We start from the raw sequence: 22,834 nt of genomic DNA, 5'->3' as shown, positions 1-22,834 counted from the left end.
AGATGTTTTTTTTCCCTCTCTCACTCTGCCTGTATTCCTCTGTGAGGGACATTCTGCTGTTACCTCCTTTTCCAATTTTCTCTATCACAATAACATACGCTTTCCATGCTGCGTGAGGCCCTTCAGTCACAATTTCAACATTATCTTTCTGTTCGCATTCCTCAAGACAATCCCTTCCTGGATGGTGTTCTTTAAATATCATTGCATTTCTGTCATTCTGCATTTTAGATCCGCTGTTGCACAACCCATCATCTGCATCAAACACCTGCTGGCTAGACTCAGTGGGATCCTGTCCTATATCCCCTCTTCATATGGACTTGTACTCAGTGGAGATGCTTCTCGACGGTGGAGGAATCGCCAAAATCTTGTTGCTAACCTCAATAAAGCAGTTCTAAGTAGACTTGCAGTTCTCTACAGTCAAAGTCCACTGGGTAATGTAAATGCTGGGCTTTGGTGTTTTGAGCTTATTAACTTGCGTATGTCCTACAGGTTTGCTGACTGAATAATCAGATCAAACAGGAATGAAATTCCGGAGAGGGGAACAGATTCAGAGGGAGAATGAAAGGCCGACATACTCTCAAATTCAATTTTTATTTGTATAGCCCATATTCACAAATTTTAATTTGTCCAACAGAGATAAAGGGAGCAGTAATTACAGTTTTAATCAAAGAGGTATTGTCAATAATGGTAGAATATGTGAAGAGGTTATAATGTTTATTTAAGCAATAAAGTTGTAATCAAAATCAGATGCCACCACGAGCCACCATCCAACACCACCATCTTAAATTAACTGCCACCATGATCACTATCCACGATCCTGTAAACTATTAAGGTCGCCATCCACCATCCACCTTCACGATACCATCATGATCCTGGTCCACGATCCACCATCATAGTCACTATTAAGTGACTTCTTAATTTAGTTATCATGGTACCATTTGCTTATTAGTAAGGGGGATCACCAAAGTCATTAGAATGAATTGACCTTCTTTTGTACTCTTTGTTTCTTTATTTTAACATGGCTTACTTTGTGTGTCTGGTTGGCTTACTTCCAGTTGAGTCTGCCACATTTGTGCCAAACCCTAATGCCTTTCACTACTGTCTAATTATCCCTGCCTCTCTTGTGTATTTAGTTTGGGTTGTCCACTAGTCAGAGACGGTTCAATTCCTGGTTCATGCAGTCCACCAACCTGTCAGTGTGTGAATGATGGACAAAGCACCAGGTTAATGTGATCTTTGTACCTTGTGCGCCTGCCCATTTCCTTGTATATTTTTGTATTGTTGATTGTATGCCTGCCTGTCAACTGGAGCTTCCTCCTTTCATTGCATTTTCACCACTGCATCCTCCTGCCTTAGTGCTTAGTCTGTGTTTGGCTCCTTTTATTTTAAGTCATCAGACAGGGAAACATTAAATGGATAGTTCACCCCAAAATGAAAATGTGCTCATCATTTACCAACCACTTTGCTGATGGAAGTGTGTGTCAAAACATAACGTGTCTTCATACTGCTCCTGTGGTGTCATCAAAGTGTCTGCAAGCCCCAACATTCAAAGTCAACTTGAAACTGGGGCTTTTACACCATGTTTTTAGCCTAAATGTCCTCTGTTATCCTAGTTACTGCTGCAGTTAACTTGAGATCTCGCCATAGCTGAAGTTAAAGAAATGGTCACCATTTTCTTCAATTGGATTGGATTTGGCTGCAAGACTGTGTAGCCCTGAAGATCAGTGTGTTTTGTGGACTCAAGTACTTCACCCACCCCTCCGTCAGCATAGTGGTGAGTACATCCCTTTTAATGTCTATACAAACAAGTTGTAAATGCTGTGAGCTTTGACCTCCTGGTGGGAAAAGTTGATGGGGGCATCAAAGTCATTAGGATTGATCATCTGGGCACGATGCGTGTTTCTAGAAAACAACATGGCAATAAAAGTAATTTGCCATTAGTGAAATCATGGATGGTGGTAGCATGGCTAAAGATACCAATAGTATCTGTAAAAGGATTGACATGTGTAATGGTAAATTGTTTGTATATAGCTTTTTTTCTTGATGAGCACTCAAAGCACTTTATAGTGCAGTTTATTGCCATTCACCCATTCACCCATTCACACACACATTCACACAGTGCATCTCTTGGCTTCACTTTTTAGATCCGGAAGAATACACAAAACCTTTTCTTCATGTTTTTTTTATTCACATACAAACACTATCTGAAAAATACAGTTGATTGAATGCATGTGGATTGAACAAATGTATTTTCAGGTCATTTACAATCAAAAGAAACATCCTTGTCGACTCATGGAGCATTTCGTTCAGCCTTGATTGCAGCAGCTCCCGCAGTCTTCGGTTTTCTTTCTGTGAAGCTCACAGCTGGACGTGGACACACAAGGAGGCTGATGGTTAGAACAGGAAAGAGGACGTGTGAGATGGGTTTTTTACAGTATTTGTATATGCAGCCACATATGCAGGTCTGGGCTTGTATTTACAGAATGCCTCCACTGAAATTTGAACTGGGACTAAAAATATCCCAGATGTACCTCAGATTTGTATGAATCATGCTACACCTACTCTCAGCACCTGCTCTCATTTGTATAAACCAACGTCAATGCTTTCAGACACTCGGAGCTGTACCAAGAAATAATGACAGCTTCCTGTAGCTTTTCTCAGAGGCTTCAGCTGCATCTTTTTTCTGATAATATTTTATCTCTGATCTTTTTCTTTATCGGAGCATCAAATTGTAAATTTTACATGTTTTACAAATCAGTGCTAAAGAGTGGGTGCATGGTCACGATGATATGAGCTCCAGGATGTCAGTTTTCTGACTTTAAGTCATATGATATATTTACCACAAATGTCTAAATCAAATCTCAAAGCAATCCATCAAATAACTGCTCAGATCTGAACCAAAGTGATGGACTGATAATGAAGCAAGGCCAATAGCTTGACAAGTAAAAGCATACAGAGAGGCTTATGTTATGATGCTTTCAGGAAACACTTCTTGAACCAAACAAAGCCTGTAATTTGGATGTTATAATCATGTTTGGATTAAGATGCTTTCAAGTTCAGTAACTTTATGTATTGTGTCTACACACCTGAGACCACAGCTCTTCTGCTTCAATCAATCTCCTTCTTTAGGTATCTCTTCATGACTGAGGCCACGTCGCCCCCCTCGCTGCCCTCTGCCTCCAGTCTTTCTCCGTGCGGTCTTTCAAACTTGTGTCTTGGTCCCCCACCCTGGGAACTTCCGCCTGAGCTGGAGGAATCCGTTTCAGAGCTTTTCCTGCTGCGGGTTGAAGGAGGCAGCTCTCCGAAGTGGACGCTCAGCGCCCTCCTACCTCCTCTAACGGAGCTCGCCAGGCTGCTGGTTGACTGAGCTCTCCGAATGGCAGGCAGGAAGTCAGATGCTGCATCGTCACCCGTCAGACGACGGTTTTGGAAGACCATGGGTTCCGACCCCAGCGAGGCCTCACCTCCATCCTCTGTGACGAGACTCCCCAGCATGCACCGCCTTGGTGGCTGCGGGGAGCGTTGGATGGAGGTCGTCACAGAGCGAAGGGAGTTGTCTGGGTCCTCCTCAGGGATGGACAAGGAGGGGGGGTGATGGCGAGCGGCGCGGGAGGAAGACAAAGTGGAGAGGTGAGGCAGTGAGGGAAGTGAAGTGAGGGAATCGCTTGAGTTGAAGCGAGAGAGCCTGGCTCCAGCTGTAGAAGCGCCGACAGATGCCTGAGAGACAGTGATGGAGCGAGAACTGGCAGCGCGTTGCAGGAGTGGGGAAGGTGGTTTGAGGATGCTGGGTCCAGGTCTGTGCTCCTGGAGGTCATCGGGACCAAGAGAGAGGGCTGAGGCCCTACGTCTGAGAGTCGAGGCTCCGGTTGTTTGATAAATCGGCAAGGAGATGGCACTTCCTGTTCCATCGCCTGCATCACCTCCCGCTCTGCGCTTTCGAAGTCCATCCAGCAGTTCCGACAGGGCGGAAGAGGAAGGTGCTCGGCTGAGACTTTTGGTACCAACTTCTCCAGCCTCAGAGCCTTCGTCTTCGGGATCCTCGCATGAGCTTTAGAGGAATAAAAGAAACACTTCAAACTTAAGTCCATGGTTGCAGCTCCTATGACTACTTTAAGGAATGCAGCTAACAATTATTTTCATTACTTACGTTATTTGCTTAAGTTGTTAAGTCTATGAAATCTCAAAAAAATAGAGACTCTTCAAGATGCTTTTTTCACTGATAAACAATCCACAACCATAATATATCTAATTTACTGTGCTACACGACAAAAACCAAGTCGCCATATTTTACAGGCTGGAACCACACAATGTTTGCCATTTCACCTGAAACAATTGGTTCAATCATCAAAAGAGTGATTAGTTCAGTTTTGACCATCTTATAATCTTTGCAGCTCTTTAAACATGTTTGCATGTGGACACTGGATATAGGGCCCACCGAAAGCTGTAGGTGCTCATGGTGTCAGCAACAGAGTGGCGGCTGCTGTAGGGAGAGCCAGCACCACGGGATGCTCCTCTTGGAACGCCTAGCCAGCCACGAATCCCCTCACCAACATCCTCCGTTCCGATAGAACCAACACTAGACACTGAGTCACTGCAGAAGAAGGAAGATCCACAAACTTTAGCTGCAATGGTTAAAGCTACTTTCAGGTTCATATTCCACTCTGGTTTGAGTATTATATCAGCATGAAGACACTTAAAACTTGCACAATATAGACAATCCATCACTGAGCAGCACATATATGTGGTTTGATATTATATACATCAAACCGCAGGTTAATGCCTTTTGGATCAGTTGTATGTTTGCCAACTGGTTCTTATTGGTGTGTTCAAGAGCTAATGGCATAACAGGCAAACGGAAATGATGAGGATTAGAATTAAAGATGTTTTATTATTGTCTAAAACGTTTGCTTTTTTTAAAAGCCAGCAGTGGTTGATGGACTGTTTATAGCCATGCAGGCAGCCATTTTTATTTGTGCTTTTATTCACAACCACTTCAATTAACTTTTAACGCTGATGTCTGTGAGTGATGATATCAGGTAAGAGTCTGACAGGTTAGGAGAAATGAACGGTCAGAGGATCACGCAGGTTGTTTGTTTTATTTGGAGGGAAAACTGCACGCTGCAACCGTCCTTCACAGATCAGGTCCTTGACCTGCAGTAGTCAACTTTTCGCTGTGTGCACTAATGTCACATTCACATGATGTGGGACTGACAGCAGAGACAAGAGGGATTCACATTCTCATGATCATTTTGTCGGATTAACTCTGTGACTACTTTGAACTCATTTCCGATTGATTTGATTTTTTAAGATGTTCAACACATACATGTCAGATGGAAATTCAGTCACCCGGTTGTAATCGTGGCCGGGATATTGATTGTTAATTAACTAGTGATTACTTGAACTCTGATGACACAAACCTAACATAACCTGTGAACCTTGTAAACCAATGGAGTGGTTTACTGAATGTAATCTGGGTAAACTCTTAACCAGATAATCTGATGATCTCCTTGATCCATAAACCTCGCTAGAGATGTTATCTGTATCCAGATCTCAGCAATTACTTTGAGTGAGTAGGATGTAATTTATAATGATGGGAAACACTAAAAAATATTGCATAAAACTATCCATTAACATGTCAACTTCTCTTTCATATTTAATTCAGAGTTATTCCAGAGAAATGTTTAATGATGACACTTCAAGGTCTGATGCGATGTTCACACACCGGCACAGTAACATAGTGTAAAGTCAGAAAGGTAAAGCCACACAAAGACACACACACCACAGAGCTGTGTGCACATGCACAAGGTTCTTACAGATCCTTCGTTCGAGTGAGGGACTCCACAGCAGTTTGAGTGCTGGAGTAAAGGGCAGAGCGGTGAAAGGTTTAGTTTCAAAGATGGAAGAAGAACTCAGATCCTTGAATTAAAAGAACTGAAACTTAACTACTCCATTTAAAGTAAGAGCAAGCATTGGACATAGTACTTAGAGTGCATTACTATGTATTTGTCTGTTTCACACACACACACACGCACGCACACGCATGCACACACACATACACAGACACACACACACACACACACACACACACACACACACACTCACACACACACATTACTGATGCACAAAGCATTTTACTGTTGTAGTTAGTAGTAGTAAGTTGATTGTCTACGACTACGTTATGACTGCAACTGCAGATTGTTTTCATTATGGAATAATGTGCTGATTATTTTCTCAATAATCAGATTGCACAAGAAAATAGTGAGACCCAAAGTGAAAACTTTACTGCCAAACATCAATCCCTCAAAACTTTAGATTTAAAAAGTTTGGCACGAAATTCTTGTATTTAAAAAGTTTGAAATATTACATGAAAAATGTGTTTTTAAGTTAGTTGATTAGGTATCTGTCAGTCGACTAATTGTCTGAGACCTACTTGTATATATTGTACTGTTGCGTCATTTCATCTATAATACAGCAACATATTGTATAAGCCCACTTATAGGTTTTATATAATAAAATATGAATTTGTAAAGTAACAAGACACAAATCTGCTAGATGAATTTGGTGGAATAGAAAGAAATAAAAAACATCTTAAATGTGTACAGTTGAGTAAATGTAGCATTTAGACATAAAGACATGTTTATTGTGGCAGAGGACAGAAGCCTCGCTGCAGTCAAATACCTTTCAGTGTCACTTTCATCGCTCGACTCCACTTCCTCCAGAGCAGCCTGCAGATCCACGATGCGGCGGATGGACGTCTCGAGGTCGGCCTGTAACACCTGTCTGACCGCGGACAGCTCCTCCACTTGCATTTCCTGTAAGCAAACATTAAGAGATTATAGAATGCATGTCGATACGAGGACAAATAACACGCTCACCTTCAGCGCCTTTGTGTTTTCATCCCCGCGCCAGCCCACAAGAACCCAGAGGCCCAATCCTCCACAGCAATTACCTGCATTCTTGCCCATATTACCTCATCAGTCAAACACTGAATGCCCAGTGCCACGTCCTCTCTCAGAACCAGCCTGTGGTGTTGATGTGTACCACTCGGGTTATTTAGAGGAGAATTGTTTTGTACGCACACTAACAGTGGGAGACTAGAGTGATTTATTAGGTCATCTTGTTTGTTGTTGCTCCTGTCTCTCTCACACATGCCTGCACAGACAAAAACTCACACCCACACACACACTTGTCTAAAGGTCAGTTATGGGGATTGTCATTGACATAAAACAATTCATAGCCCCTTACCCAGACGCTAACCTCCACCTGGTTCTAACCTCGAGGCAAAAACCAAGTGTTAACCGTTGAACAACCCTGTGAACAACGATGTATTCCAACCAATATATGTCCACACAACCATAGAAAGCCCTGCGCAAACACAGACACAGACCCACAGACACAGACACACACACACACACACACACACACACACACACACACACACAAATGCTTCTAGGCTTTCAAAGTTATTGGCTTTGTTGGCTCTGAGGCGACGGGTGTGGGTGCAGTGGTTGTCATAGTGACACATACAGTAAGCATGTATCAGTGTGTGTGTGTGCGTGTATGTGTGTGTGTGCCAATAACCTTGAGAAGACAATGAGGATTAATCACAGTCAGAGAGAGAAAGCAGGATGAGCGAGAGATGACGTTAAGAAGGTGGGGGAGGTGGGTTGAGGAGGACTGTGTGTGTGTGTGTGTGTTGTTTTGTGCTAATAGCTGAATAATTATTGAAGCTTTTTCTCCTAAGCTCAGAGGTCACTAAGAAATCTGCAGTGAGCAACATGAAGGTGGATGAGTCTGTAACTGAGCACAACTGGCATCTTCAGAGAGTGAAAAGGGATAATGTATTAAACTATTTGTGTTTTAATGTGTAAAAAATATTCTTACAGTCTATTCCAAGTACACAGTAGCTCTGTTCATGATTATTTCAGATGCTGTTGTTGTGGTAGAAGTAAGACTAAATAAAAAAAAGTGCATTATTAATTTTAAATTGCTTTATATATACAACACCGATGACCTCTTAAAAGTTAATTGATTATAGTTTAGGATAGAGAATACAATTATTTATGATGTTAGGCACCTGTGTCGTTGTAAAAAGTCAGATTCTGTAAATACAAGAAAATCAGTTCCCTCACATATCTGTATCAGCTCATTTTATAGTTCTGTCAAGGTCAGATTGCTGAGAGAGCTTCTCCATGATCATCCAGCATGTTTTATAACCAAATCATGCAAGATATCACATTTCATAAAGCAAGATTACTTCCCTCCTCCTGCTGTTCCTGCTGCCATGAACAAACTTAGCTTGATCAGTATCGAAAGCGATGTTTTCTCATCTTCCAGATAGTATACCAGATGTTGTTTTTGTTAATGAGAACAGCAGAAGTGTGACTGCTTTGGAAGTGCGCTATAGTTTCTGTCCTAGCCTGGCGGACGTGTCTTTTTCTTGCCAGAGTTTTTTAAGTACCAGCATTACTAAATTATTGTCTCACAGCTTGTATATGAGTAACGCCTGTTGGGGTTTATATTTAGCTGCCTCGGTGGTGCCCAGGTAGTGTGGGGGCGATCTGTCTGCAGGTGAATTCCAAAGACGTGGGGTGGTGAGGAACTATTTGGCTCATGGAAGTCTCTCGATTCGTGGACAAGTAGCCTCTGGTTGTGTGTGTGAGCGATGAAGCACTTGTCATCTACTATTGATGTCTTTTTCTTACAAATATCTGTAAAACACTAAGATCTCAAAGTTTTCAACATTCACCACAGTAAAGATAATGATTATAGATTAGTTTTTAGCATTTATACAGATGTTTATCATGTTCTGTCCCACTCAATGTTACCTAACCCACAATATACACATAAAACAAGGCACTGTGCGTCTGAATTCAATATTGATTGGTCAGTATGTGTGCTAATCGATTTATGTTTGACTAGGCTGTTGCTAACCTGAGTGATCGGAAAACATTATGCTATGATGCAGGAGTATTGGATTTATATAACCTGTCAGTATGCTATTTTGCGTTCAACGCGTCTATGGAGCCCATCATAGAAGTGCTGAAATCGTTTCTGACCCTCCTGATGGAAAAAAATTGTTCGTGTGCCAAATAAATGTGCTTGGGTTTGAAACAATTATATATTTCACCATGTTTTTTCAGGTTACATTCAAACCATAATATTAGATGGAGGCTGAATGTTTGAACAACATGTCATGGCAGTCCATGCAATGACTGTTGAGGTATTTTAACCCCTTTCATGGCATAAGAGGAAAAGGTCAGAATAGGCAGATTATGGCATTAGGGTTCATCTTCAACAGACCTTGAATATATGTGGCAAATTCAATGATGGAATGCAATACTCCACTATTAAACTCAACTGTCAATGTCATGATGGAGCCACAGGAAAAGTCATGGTACCACCAAGGTCAGTATAGGATTCATCCACTGGTGAACTGTGAGTAGTCCATATAAAAGTCGTTGTTTAGGAACCAATAGGTACTGAAACTGAAAAATATAAATAATACCAACAATGATTATAACTATCACCATGTGTTTCTTCATTGTTGGAGAAAATTCTCCACCTTCTTCAGTTAAACAAACCATTTCAAAAACCCATGATCTGAAAAGAGCTTCATCATGAAGCTGAATTGATGCTTGTGTACATGTGGGGCACCACTGAAAACCTCAATGGAGGAGTGCAAGCCAGACGAGACAGGAACAGCAACATCTGTGGTGATCTATGGTCGGATTTGACTGTGGTGAAACTGAATGCAGTAGTGGTTTGAGCGTCTTACCATCTCCATGCGTCTGCGGCTGCTGTCCTCCTCCCTCTGGCTCAGATCTTCCATCTCCAGCCTCATGTCGTGTAGGCGCTGCTGGTAGTATCGAGCGTTCTCCCTCTCCCGAGCTTCAGCCTGAGCACTTTGCTCCAGTTCCTCTCCCAGACGCACCACACTGTCCCTCAACCGCAACACCAGCACCTGCAGCATATAATTGAGTCAGGGAGTCAAACATCAAAAACATTGTTAACAATAGAATTTGTTGTAATGGGGTAGAAATCTGGTCTGACCTCAAACCTCTTGACCTGCCCTCTCTGAAACTCCAGTTTATTCTCCAGGTCACATACACGTGCCTCCTGTTTACTGACGATGCTACGCCCCACAGTGGATGACTCCAGGAACTGCACCCTCGACACTGACTGCTGGAGCTGCATCACAAGGAGGTGGAGAGAGAAAGGAGTGAGCCAAAAACATTTGAAGCAAATTATGTAGCCACAGATCAGTGAGTGTGGCAGTTCTCCATCTGAAGGTTGCAGTTTTATTTAGACCTGCAACAAAGAGATGAAATGATCCAGACGTTCATGGCCACCCCATATTATCCAGCTTCAATAGCACATCTGATTCACAAACCTCTAGAGCAGCATACATTTTCTGACTGCCAAACAAACCTCTTCCTGGAGAGAGTGTCTCTGTTTCTTCACCTCCTCTAGTTCAGCTTGTAGCTCTCTGATCTGAGAGATGTCACTGGAGGACTGAACAAGAGAGTGTGAGAGAGATTGATCAGTGATCAATGAAGGCAGACAGACTAACTGTGAACCGTGCACAAACACTACATTCACACTGCAAGCATAAGTAATCAATTCAGATTTGTTTCTAGATCAGATTTCGTTTTTTATGTAGCACATTATCTTTTAAAATCTGGCCAATATCAGACTCCATGGTGAACTGGTCATGGTACTGTTGTGACCCGCATGCGGAGGAGAATAACGAGATGCCACTTGCAGCACACTGTAACGGAAGCAAAAAGGAGAAGAAGTTGGTAATAAACATGGAGACCACAGTGTTTACTGTTTCATTTTCCAGACGAAGCAGGCAAATGTGGAAGCAGATGAAGAGTAGAAGAATGAAGAGGAGGAGAGCGCAAAGTTCAGAGGTGTGTGAGTGGTGGGATTGTGACGTGAATGGCTTCAATTAAACTAAATTTAAAAATTCTGGATGTCGAGGGCTACTTTCAACTGCATCTGTCGGCGCCTCTCCACAAGACTTTCCCGCCACTTCGCATGCGCATAATCACGAGGAATGACGATCTAAAGTGACATAACATTTGCAATGACTTCTGATACAGGTCCCATGGCTGTTCAGACTGAGGTTGTATTTAAAAAATCTGATCTGTATATGACTTAAAAAAGCAACATATGAAAGTGGCCCAAATCTGATTTGATTTCATTAACAATCCAATTCAAAGCACAACCTGTGCAATGAGCGCTTTGTGCTTCTTCATGAGTTCATTGAGGTCTTCCTGGTCCTCCTCAATCCTCTTCAGCAGGTCCACCTTCTCATGCTGCAGCATGGTCAACTGCTCGTCCACCTGGACATACACAGACAGGAGGCGCTGAGGTTATATGCCTTAAAGTAAACCTGCCATTTTCACAGCTTCACTTTGATCAAATCACAAAAGAAGGAATAAATGTGTCGTAAAACTCAGAGCTAAATTTAATTCAGTGAACATGAGCTGGTTGGAGTTGGCCTGTGTTTTGTCTGTAAGGCTTCATAGAGACCAGTATGAATAACTAATTCATACATGAGCCCACTATAAGAATATACATTTTGTTTGTTTAAACCTCGGCTATCCATATCATATCAATTGTAATTGTAAATTACTTTTTTAAAGGGCTATATAGATATTGCAATTATTATTATTATTAGATATAGTTTTTTGGTTCATATGTCATTATGTTAACAGATCCCATGTTCAATATATACAATAATGGAAACATCAAATCATTGTCACGGCCACACTCACCATGCTCTTCTGTTTACAGATATTTTCCAGTTCAATCTGAGTGTTCTCCAGCTCCTGGGAGAGAGTTGTCTGAAGGCTCTCGGCCTCGAGACGTCTCGCTTCACTCTCCTCCAGCTAATTGGATATATAGAGAGAGAGAGAGTGAGTGGAAAGGGCAGGTAAGCTGCACACTCAGGTGATTGTACAGTTTATCACGGTTAGGTGTACCTGACAGTGGAGGCGCTCTATCTGCTCCTTGCTGCCGTTGGGGACGTTGTGTCCGGTGCTGTCGACGGTGGCAAGAAGCAGCTGAGTGTCAGCCAACAGGGCGTGAGTCCTCTTCAGGTCTCTCCTCAGCTTCTTCTCCACATCGAAGTCTCTGTGTCCCACCTGCAGGATGAGAGAGAGCCCAGACTCATCCCTCCGTAAAATAGATTACCCTAAAAAAGTTCAGTGTCATACCTGGTAAAAAATTGAATCACACTCTGCAATCTAAATGCCTAAAAATACTTCAATCTGAGCTACTTGCCAGCTCCTGCACAGATCACTTATCAGCAGTTCAATTACATCCTCATAATGAGAAAGAGAGGATCGCCTCTTGGCTGCATATGCTTGTTTTGTGGTGCCTGTAATGTCGGCATGACACAGTCATCAGCTAGAGAACGTTAATCCACAATGTTAATCATCTGTGATGTGCCAAATTTGGGTGGACAATCATTCTGTCAGAATAAACTTCACACACATTAAACCCAAAGGAGATAGAGATATAAAGTATACGTGATGCAGTTTGCATATTTCTGCAATATGAGATTTTATATGAGCAGCTCAGTGTGTGTGTGCATGTGAGTGTGTGTGTGAGTGTGCGTGTGAGTACCTGGTCACACAGAGTTGCAATCAATCCTTCCAAGTCGTGCTTCTCATGAATCACCATCTGTTTCTCCTCATACTCCTGCTCTAACTGCATCTCCAGCTGCCTAAGCTACACACACCACATACACATACAACAAAAAAACATAATGAATGACCAGTCTGAATTAGTTTTTATCCTCCCCGGCAGAAAATGTTCCCTGCAGCCCGATGCATAATGACAGACATAAAAACATCATCATCTGTGGAAGGGTATAAACATAAACAGCACATAATAACGGAGGAGTTTGGTGCTTTAAACTTCCAGAGGGATGAAGTTCTTCATCAAGGACAACAAGAGGACACACCATTGAGTGTGACCTTCCTTCCAACCAGCAGGTACTATGTCCACTAACTTTCCACATTTCTAATATTTAAATCATATTCTGTGCTTTGCCGCATAAGGAAACTCTAGATGGATCTAGAAGCCTGTTACACTTTGGATCTGGCTTCAAGTAGTTACACAGACACTTATTTCATATTTCATTCACTATCCTTTTAGACTGACTGACTTGACTGAATTAAATTAAACCAACATTTTGCTAAAGTCAAAAAATCAGCCACAGTTTTTCTGGGGCGGGGTTAACAGGGGGTTAAATTTTTAATAGAAGGAACAAAATCTTGAAAAATATGACAGCTGTTCAACCTCTACCAGGTTCTGTCACTCTTCTACTATTACAGATTTAGAAATGATTATTACTGATGGACAAGCAGCATAATAGTAAAAACATTCTAATCACCATTAGAGCAACTTAATTTAATTATCATAATTTCAGCTGTTAAACAAATGTAGAGTCAAATGCTTGTTTCCCTCTTAATTGTGGAATAGAAGAATACATTGGAATAATAGTGAAATATTATATAATGGTGGTCTACAAGTGGCCTCTAGCTTAACTTTGTTCAGTACAGTACAGTACTTATATAAATGTACGTTTACAGACCGCTGGTTTAAAGCAAAATGCATGTTAGAATACAAATTTCACCCCAAACCGACATAAGCAAGTCAGATACCATGCTTGATAAAACAACTGCAGACTTTATAGACTGAGAGGGGACCAGTGATCTCTGTAGGGCAGTTAGATATGAATGGTGGTGCGATGTCATGACATGATTGGATTGTGCCACACCCACCCGTCTCTGAGAGGACTTATGCACATCCTCTAGCTCCTCCTCTTTATCTTCCTGCTCTTTCTGATGCATCTGCTTCATCCTCTCCATCTCCATCTCAAACCGCATGTGGATCTACCAGAGAAAAGAGAGAGGAGGTTAGAATGGCAGCGCTTGGTGAATAGATCTGAGTGTGTCTGAGTGCCCTGCACGGCACCTGCTGCTGCTGTCGTATGTTGCCGGTGAGCTTGGTGACTTCCTCCGTCCTCTCGCTGGCCTGGCTCTCCAGGAGTCTGAGCTGTTTCTTGAGGTCAGGCAGTGAATCTGAGGCCAGGTCCACGGGCAGGCTGAGGTCACGGATCTGGGCGCACAGCTCCTCCTTCTGCTTCTGCAGACGACCCACCTCTGACTGGCTCTCCTGCACACACCCACACACAGGCAGAGCCTTGTGTTAGTAGCATATAAACGTTATGCTCATCCTTCAACTTAGAAATTCTCTTTTTGTCCGGTGGTTACATCAGCGTCTCCAGAGCCGCTGAAGGTTAAATGACCTAATCTTGCTTAAATTGCTTTGGCAGGTTTTGGCCACATGGGAGATGAACCTGAAGCTTGCTCCAAGACAGACATAAAAACAACTTTAAAAGAATTACAGCACAGTTTATTGTGGAAATAATCTGGTTCTTAACTGGACAACAAATACTGCCATTATTTAACAGAAGATTGTTGCACACTCATTTATTGGAGAGTGACTCTGTTGTATAGTTTGTATTAACACAGGATCAAATGACTAATTATAATGTGAGTAGGGTGCTTGTAATAAAGATTTCCATATGGCCTCGGTTTGTGCCTCGTATGTATACAAGCAAACATTTGAGATGTTGTGGTAACCATCAGCTTGTTAAACCCTGTTAACTCCGACTGTCTCTGACGTCACCTCCCTATCTACTCCTTACAATACGATATTAAGACTTCGCCATTTCTGAGTGACTGAATATTTGTGTGTAAATTTATCCTATGTCTACTTGAATTTAACCAAGTGTCCAAAATCTCACTTTATCGCTCAATATTGAGGCTAGCACTATGAGTCTATTGTACATTGCATTCACTATATATTTGAATGAATGAGTGAATATTGGGCTGGTTTCCGACACAGCCGCTGTAACTTGAGAAATGGATTCAACATGTTTTACTGAGACATTTTCATGCAGACGGTTGGACACATCTTTGTGAAAACACACTGAGCTCAATTAAATACAAGTTGTTTTTTTCTTGCAAAAGTTACATTCTTACTTTCAAATATACCTATTGTTCCATCTGGGACAGCTTGGAATTTAATTACATACATTCAATGATAAAAACTAAATGTTTTTCACTTTCCATTTTCTTGTCTGAGTGCTTATTCCTTTTCTGTCTCTTTTACCAATCGTTGTTTCCACTTGTTCATATTTGCTTAATCTTACTTGCTTGACGTTTCATTACATTCTTATTGTTTGCATTAGTCCCTGTGGCTTCCTTCGTTTCTCGCACATTCAGTGTTTGTATTTATGTGTGTTTCCATACAGATGTTTTTATTTGCATTTTCAACTTGCAAATAAAGTCTTAAATGGGAATTCCATACGTTTACAAAATCTTGAAATATTACAAAGGGTTTTCACTTTTGTTAGAGTTGGAAGAGTTGATGCTTGGATTAAAACCTAAATATGAAGAAGTGCATCTTAAAAGTCACTCAGACATCTGCTCGAGCAGAGAGGAAAACATCATATGTGGACCAGTGAGGAGACTGAAACCTTCCTTGAATTAATACAAAAAAAAACAAAGTGTGATCTCCATCTTCGAGTTTTCATCACTTTAATACGGTCATGGTGTTCCTTCCTTTGACCTTTGATCGACGCTTCTTTAATTCATATCTTCTTTTTGCACCCTCCCCTTCTGCAGTAGCACGATGGCACCAGGAGACACAAACACCTACTTCTTATCTCAAAGATAAGTGGATTGGAAAGTCACACAAATTCACATTTTTCTTTTGACAATATTCGGAAAGTCTATTTAAATTTGTGACCAATTTGGAAGGAAACTTGACAATAAGTGTTACTGGTGGAAAAGATTAAAGGTTCAGTGTGTAAGATTTGGGTGAAAGGGATCTATTGGCAGATATTAAATATAATAAAATCCTAGTGATGTTTTCACTAGTGTGTTTCATAAAAAATTGTACGAAGTGTTGTTTTCTTTACCCTAGAATGGATCCTTTATATTTAAATACTTTATATTTACATCAAGAGCAGTCCTCTCTACGGAGGCTGACATGTTTTTTACAGTAGCCCAAATCTTTTGAGTTTCTAAGACAAATGAAGGCGACCACAGGTTTCATTCATGTTTGGAAGAGGAGGGTGAGGTGAGGAGTGTTCAGCAGCAATATGCAACTTCACCACTAGACTTCACTACATTCTACACACTGAAACTTAAAAAAAATACAGGAACGTTTACTATTTTTATTCTGGATTGCCTGTAGAATATCAGATTAACCTTCAGTTTGGGTGAGTCATGTGTTAAATGCACTGTGGAGTGCACACAGCTCCCCTAACATGACTGTCTCATCAATCTACAGTGAAATCTGCATAATTTAACTGCAGCAACAGCGTGTCATGAATCAACTGTGACAACCATCATTTCCACAATAGATGATTTGCTCTTTTCCATTTTAACTTGATGAATGACATTTGACATTAAAGCACCCTATTGTAACATCAGTGCATTTCTTTGTTAATGTCAGCTGTCTGATCACATTCTGACACACAAATAGCTCATTGTGTCAATATGCTATTAACACCAGTGCACTACAGCAGTGAATAGTGTGAAGTACTTCTTATTGTGAACTTGTTATTCATAAACCAAACCTACAGTTTGTGACAATGGAAGATGAGTCCATACATGGTCCATGCTGTTTCCGAGGCACATTTCCTGGATGAGATTGCATAAACGAACACATAGAGAATACTGATGAATACAAACCTGCAAGTTGCGGCGCAGAGTGTATATTTCAGAGCCCAGAGCGGCGTTTTCCTGACAGGCTTTGTCCTTCTGCTCTCTCTCGTTGTCAGCTTCCTTCAGAGCCTGAGTCAACTCATTGTCAAACCTGAAAAAATACAAAGAAACAGCAAGACCAGCCAGATGCTTTAGGTGAAATATTGTATGTAAAACAGGGAAAATACTGCAGATTTGTTTTTCAACAAGCCAAAAGTAAACATGGACCCTCTGAGAATAAAATTTCACATTCAGATTTTTAATAAGCTCCTTCGTCCTGGTCATCGGCCGTGCAGTTGTTTGCAGAACAAAACAACATTGGAGGGGCGATGCACACTTTTCAAATAATTTGCAGAGCTACAAGTTAATCAACTGGAGATACCCTTCCAAGTAATGCTCCCATCAAGTTTGGTGAGAATCTGTCCATGCGTTATTGAAGACATTGCCCTCTCTCTTTTTGGTTTCCAACACCTCCTGAGGCAAATATGTGTCTCTTTAAGCTGCTAAAAGCTGCACTATGTTCACCAGCTGCTCCCTGACTGTGTCTATCTGCTGCTTGCTGCTGAGCAGGTAGTGGACAGAGGCGTCTTACAGTTGTTTACTCTGAGTAGATGAAAACAAGTCTGTGAGAGCAGTGACAGTGAAACCAGAGCAGTAAACAGAAAAACAACGAGCTGAAACCCACTGTGAAGTTCTGTGAAGCGAAGATTTTGATATTTAATACATATAAATATTCAAAGATAATGCATATTGTACACTAACATTTTCTGGCCAGTTCAATTTCATATCAGTGTGTAGATATTTGTGACAATTTTAACTTTCAGTAGATATATTATCTCATCATCAAACAATCAAACAACGCCTCATGACCTCACAAGTGTGTACGAGGCCGGATGAGATGATAAAGCAATTAAAATGACCTGACACTTAAAAAGGAACAGGTGGACACACACCTTCTCTGTTTGCGGTCCAGCTCATGCATGCGACTCTGCAAGCTGTCGGTGAGGACTCGGGCATCCTGAAGGTCAGAGGTCACGCGGCGACAGTGACGTTTCAGTTCAGTCCCACTCCTCCTGGACTGTTCCAGCTGGGCCTGCAGTGTCGCCACCTACACACACACACATAGATACACAGGGCCGTTCTCTTCAGATATTTAATCTTCCATCCACGTTGCCTTGCACGTCAGAGTGTCCTGCCTCACCTTGGTATCGAGCTGCTGTCGCGTCTGTCTCTCAGTCTCCAGTTTTTCCTCCGTCTGCTTCAGTCGTCTGCGGACAAACTCAACCTCGGTCTGGCAGCACTCCAGCTGCATGGCTAGCTCACTTTCTGTGGGGGGGGGGGTTAAGAATGTGACTTTGTCAGGGGTGATGTTGAAGGTCACATTTAATCAGGTCAGACTTCTGTTTGTTTTCTTGCAGCTAAGCTGTTGAAGATGTAGTTAATTCAACAATGTCAGCTGATTGGGTAGTGCCAAAAAACAAATTTTAACTCAGACCAGTGTGGGTGTATCACTGCTAAATTGTTCCTAATCACTATGCAAATAAGGAAACCATCTCTTCCTCTCACAATTTATGACTTTTGGTGAGGCAGCGCTTCATTTTTGTTTGCCTTATATGAAACAGAAATTCCAGCAACTGCAATAAAGCCATTTACTCATGTAGCTTGTGAAGACAAAACAGGTCAATGACCACATCACATTTTGGGCACTTTTCTTGGCCTTTCTATCCCTCCCTTTAGTGGACAGAACAGCTGGGGCTCAGGAGTTTTGGCGGGTCATCCACTAAAGAGAAGGTTGGCGGTTCTTTCCCCGTTTCCCCCGATTCGACGTGCCGAAGTGTCCTTTGACAAGACAGTGAATCCCAAATTGTGATTGATGTTTGATAGAGAAAGCGCTGCACAGAGATGCACCGTGTGAACGGGTGGATGGCAAAACTGTAGTGTAAAGAGCTTTGAATAGTCATTATGACTAGAAAAGCTCTATATAAATACAGAGCATTTACATTTTCGGATTAAGAAATTATAACTATATAACTATTATAAGATTGAATAAAGTCCAGAAAGAACTTAACAGTAACTAGAAGGTAAGGTACAGCTGATTAAAAACACATTTAAGTTTAAGATAATAGCTTCAACTTTAAAATGTATTTAAAACATTAAAAACACCCTTATTGCCGCTGATTGGTTTATATCTGCTCTATTATCAGTCAACACTGCAGAAGCTTTTATATTACACGGACACTGAGCTCAAGAACCAGTGATACACAGGTTTGTGCAGATTTGCAAGCAAACCTCAACAAAGAGTTCCTGCATGAGGTTGGTTGTTGACATTTTTGTTGACAAATACCAATTACATTTTTTATTTATCTGACCCTCTCCCCATTCCCTCCACGTTACCCCTGGCAATTGCAGAAGCAGACTGGACAGGTTTAGTTTTCTATGATCTCTCCTTCTTGTGCAGTCAGAGTGAGTATAGTCCTTTACCTGTCGCTGCTCCTCTGTGACTGTCAGCGATCTGAACTTTCTGTTTCTCCTCCTCCAGCTGCTTCTCCAGTGTTTCCATGGTGACTTTACATTGGTCTACACGAGCCTGATGTTTGAAGGGAAAGACATGTTTGAGAGTGGAGATGATGTAATGTGTCAAGTGTCAAGTGAGTAACAGACATGTAAGTACACAAGCAATGCAGCAAGTTAAAGCAGGGGGTTAAAAGGGAGGACATAAAGAGTACTTTATGAGTAATAGATTACTTTCTCAGCCTATCTACCTGCAGCTCTTTGTTTTCTCGGCTGAGACGAAGTCTTTCTGACCTCTCAACATCCAGAGCCTGTCCCACTGCATCGCCACGGAAACGCTCGTCACTTAACTCAGACGTCACAGCTGTAATCTGTGCACATGGATCAGACAGCATGAGTGTGTGTTTGTGTGTGTTTATGTGTGTGTGTGTGTGTTTGTGTGTGCGTGTGTGTGTTGGTGTTTGCTGCAACATAAACCTTGGTCTCCAGGCTGTCTGCAGTCTGCCTCAGCTCGTTCCTCTCCTTCTCTGATTTCTCCAGACGCCGTCTCACAGTGGAAACCTCATCCTGACAAAAAGCAGAAGAGCATCTCACAGCAACTGACGACACATACCGTATCTACAACTAATCATCACCTGGCAGTGTGCAATATCTGACAGTGTTTATGCACAATGCATGCTGATGATGATGATGATGAAGATGAGCTTGTGTGTCTGGTTGTACCTCTTTGGCCCTCATCCTCTCATTGTCCATGTTGACATCGAGCAGAGGACGAATTCGACAGAAAAGTTTCCACCAGCTCCACGTGGACACGACCCTCAGAACCCGCAGGTTCCTCTGCAGACAGCTGACCGCCATCTGGTGCACCTGGAGAGAGAGACACACACACACACACACACACACACACACACACACACACACACACACACACACACACACACACACACACACACACACACACACACACACACACACACACACACACACACACACACACACACACACACACACACACACACAATATATAAAATAATCCTAGTGATGTTTTGTGTGTTTCATCTTAAATTGTACAAATTGTTGATTTCTTAACCTTAGAATGGGCCCTTTATATTTAAATACTTTATAATTATTATTTATTCTAAGGAGTCCGCCATGTTTTATTTGGTGGCCTCCGTCCACACTGGACAAACTAAAGACCTTTTGAGTTTTTATGACAACTGAAAGCTTCTTTCATGTTTGGAAGAGGAGGGTGAGGTGAGGGGTATTAAGCTGCAACATGAAACTCGCACCACCAAATTCTACACACCTTTAACTTTAGGTGAAAAGCTGCTTTTGTAATGTGCATTCTGTGTCATAAATACACATCTGACATTTGTTACAAACAAAACAGCTTGAAATTGGTTGAAACTCTGTTGAGTTCTGACACTCTGTTGAGTACAGAAACTTTTAATTGTGCATAGACACACTGTCTCACATGTGCATTAAGAAGACACGGCTACACGTATCAAGTCAGCCCTGGTCACATTCAAGATTCATCCTTGAGGTAAAACAGCAACATGATGCAATCTGGTTAAATTGAATTGTGTTTAATTTTATTGAGTTTTAGAAATAAAGCAACATGTCACAAATCCTTTTTTTAGCTAACCATTGCAGGGTTGCGACTTACTGGAGGTCAGTTATCACTGAGATCGCATCACTCTGAGAGAGAGGGAGCATGTGTTCGGTGTAACAGAGAGAGAGGAAGGGAGTGGACAAAATATATACATATACAGTGCCTTGCATAAGTATTCACCCCCTTTGGACTTTTCTACATTTTGTCATGGTATAACCACAGATTAAAATTTATTTCATCGTGAGTTTATGTAATGGACCAACACAAAATAGTGCATCATTTGGAAGTGGGGGGAAATATTACATGGATTTCACAATTATTTACAAATAAAAATCCGAAAAGTGTTGAGTGCATATGTATTCACCCCCTTTACTGTGAAACCCCTAACAAAGATCTGGTGCGACCAATTGCATTCACAAGTCACATTTGCAAGTCACATAATTAGTAAATAGGGTCCACCTGTCTGCAATTTAATCTCAGTATAAATACACCTGTTCTGTGACGGACTCAGAGTTTGTTGGAGATCATTACTGAACACACAGCATCATGAAGACCAAGGAGCTCACCAAACAGGCCAGGGATCAAGTTGTGGCGAAATATGAAGCAGGGTTAGGTTATAAAAAAATATCCAGAGCTTTGAACATCTCTCTGAGCACCATAAAATCCATCATAAGAAAATGGAAAGAATATGGCACAACCGCAAACCTACCAAGAGGAGGCCGTCCACCCAAACTGAAGAGTCGGACAAGGAGAAAATTAATCAGAGAAGCAACCAGGAGGCCCATGGTTACTCTGGAGGAGTTGCAGAGATCCACAGCTGAGGTGGGAGAATCTGTCCACAGGACAACTATTAGTCGTCTACTCCACAAATCTGGCCTTTATGGAAGAGTGGCAAGAAGAAAGCCATTGTTGAAAGGGATCCATAAAAAATCCCGTTTGGAGTTTGCCAGAAGCCATGTGGGAGACACAGCAAACATGTGGAAGAAGGTGCTCTGGTCAGATGAGACCAAAATTGAACTTTTTGGCCTCAATGCAAAACGCTATGTGTGGCGAAAACCCAACACTGCCCATCACCCTGAGCACACCATCCCAACAGTGAAACATGGTGGTGGTAGCATCATGCTGTGGGGATGCTTCTCTTCAGCAGGTACAGGGAAACTGGTCAGAATAGAGGGAAAGATGGATGGAGCCAAATACAGGGAAATCCTTGAAGAAAATCTGATGCAGTCTGCAAAAGACTTGAGACTGGGGCGGAGGTTCATCTTCCAGCAGGACAATGACCCTAAACATACAGCCAGAGCTACAAAGGAATGGTTTGGATTAAAGAATGTTAATGTCTTAAAATGGCCCAGTCAAAGCCCAGACCTCAATCCAATAGAGAATCTATGGCAAGACTTGAAGATTGCGGTTCACAGACGGTCTCCATCCAATCTGACTGAGCTTCATCTTTTTTGCCAAGAAGAATGGACAAACCTTTCCATCTCTAGATGTGCAAAGCTGGTAGAGACATACCCCAAAAGACTTGCAGCTGTAATTGCAGCGAAAGGGGGTTCTACCAAGTATTGACACAGGGGGGTGAATACTTATGCACCCAACAGATGTCAACTTTTTTGTTCTCATTATTGTTTGTGTCACAATAAAATTTATTTTGCACCTCCAAAGTACTATGCATGTTTTGTTGATCAAACGGGAAAAAGTTTATTTAAGTCTATTTGAATTCCAGTTAGTAACAGTACATAATGGGAAAAAGTCCAAGGGGGTCGAATACTTATGCAAGGCACTGTATATATATATATGCATATATATGTAATTTTAAATTATAGAGCTGTCCTTGCCATGATAATGAGGAAGGACTGGAGAGAAGCGGGTCTGTGTCCACCCCCCCCCCCCGACATCCTCCCCTGCATACAGA

The 22,834-nt window shown here is 41.7% G+C and overlaps 1 protein-coding gene across 1 annotated transcript in view; it reads right to left on the bottom strand.

Moving 5' to 3' along the window:
• Positions 1–3,108: 3,108 nt before the first annotated feature.
• LOC128425393 (unconventional myosin-XVIIIb) overlaps positions 3,109–22,834 on the bottom strand; it is a 40,215-nt gene continuing 20,489 nt past the window's right edge. Inside the window, exons 23-42 of the mRNA XM_053411983.1 lie at positions 20,034–20,177; positions 19,788–19,877; positions 19,562–19,681; positions 19,281–19,386; positions 18,001–18,125; positions 17,753–17,907; positions 16,788–16,911; positions 13,996–14,196; positions 13,803–13,913; positions 12,640–12,744; positions 11,994–12,155; positions 11,787–11,900; positions 11,235–11,351; positions 10,432–10,515; positions 10,054–10,191; positions 9,779–9,964; positions 6,679–6,812; positions 5,814–5,855; positions 4,436–4,591; positions 3,109–4,048 (exon numbers count right to left, since the gene is read on the bottom strand). Coding sequence (XP_053267958.1) covers positions 3,109–4,048; positions 4,436–4,591; positions 5,814–5,855; positions 6,679–6,812; positions 9,779–9,964; positions 10,054–10,191; positions 10,432–10,515; positions 11,235–11,351; positions 11,787–11,900; positions 11,994–12,155; positions 12,640–12,744; positions 13,803–13,913; positions 13,996–14,196; positions 16,788–16,911; positions 17,753–17,907; positions 18,001–18,125; positions 19,281–19,386; positions 19,562–19,681; positions 19,788–19,877; positions 20,034–20,177 — 3,354 coding nt within the window. The remainder of the gene's footprint in view (positions 4,049–4,435; positions 4,592–5,813; positions 5,856–6,678; positions 6,813–9,778; positions 9,965–10,053; positions 10,192–10,431; positions 10,516–11,234; positions 11,352–11,786; positions 11,901–11,993; positions 12,156–12,639; positions 12,745–13,802; positions 13,914–13,995; positions 14,197–16,787; positions 16,912–17,752; positions 17,908–18,000; positions 18,126–19,280; positions 19,387–19,561; positions 19,682–19,787; positions 19,878–20,033; positions 20,178–22,834) is intronic.

Source organism: Pleuronectes platessa, chromosome 19 (genome assembly GCF_947347685.1).
Source record: "Pleuronectes platessa chromosome 19, fPlePla1.1, whole genome shotgun sequence".
Classification (NCBI taxonomy): Eukaryota; Metazoa; Chordata; class Actinopteri; order Pleuronectiformes; family Pleuronectidae; genus Pleuronectes; species Pleuronectes platessa.
Note: the sequence above shows the minus strand (reverse complement) of the source record. Positions and strands in the feature narration are given on the sequence as shown.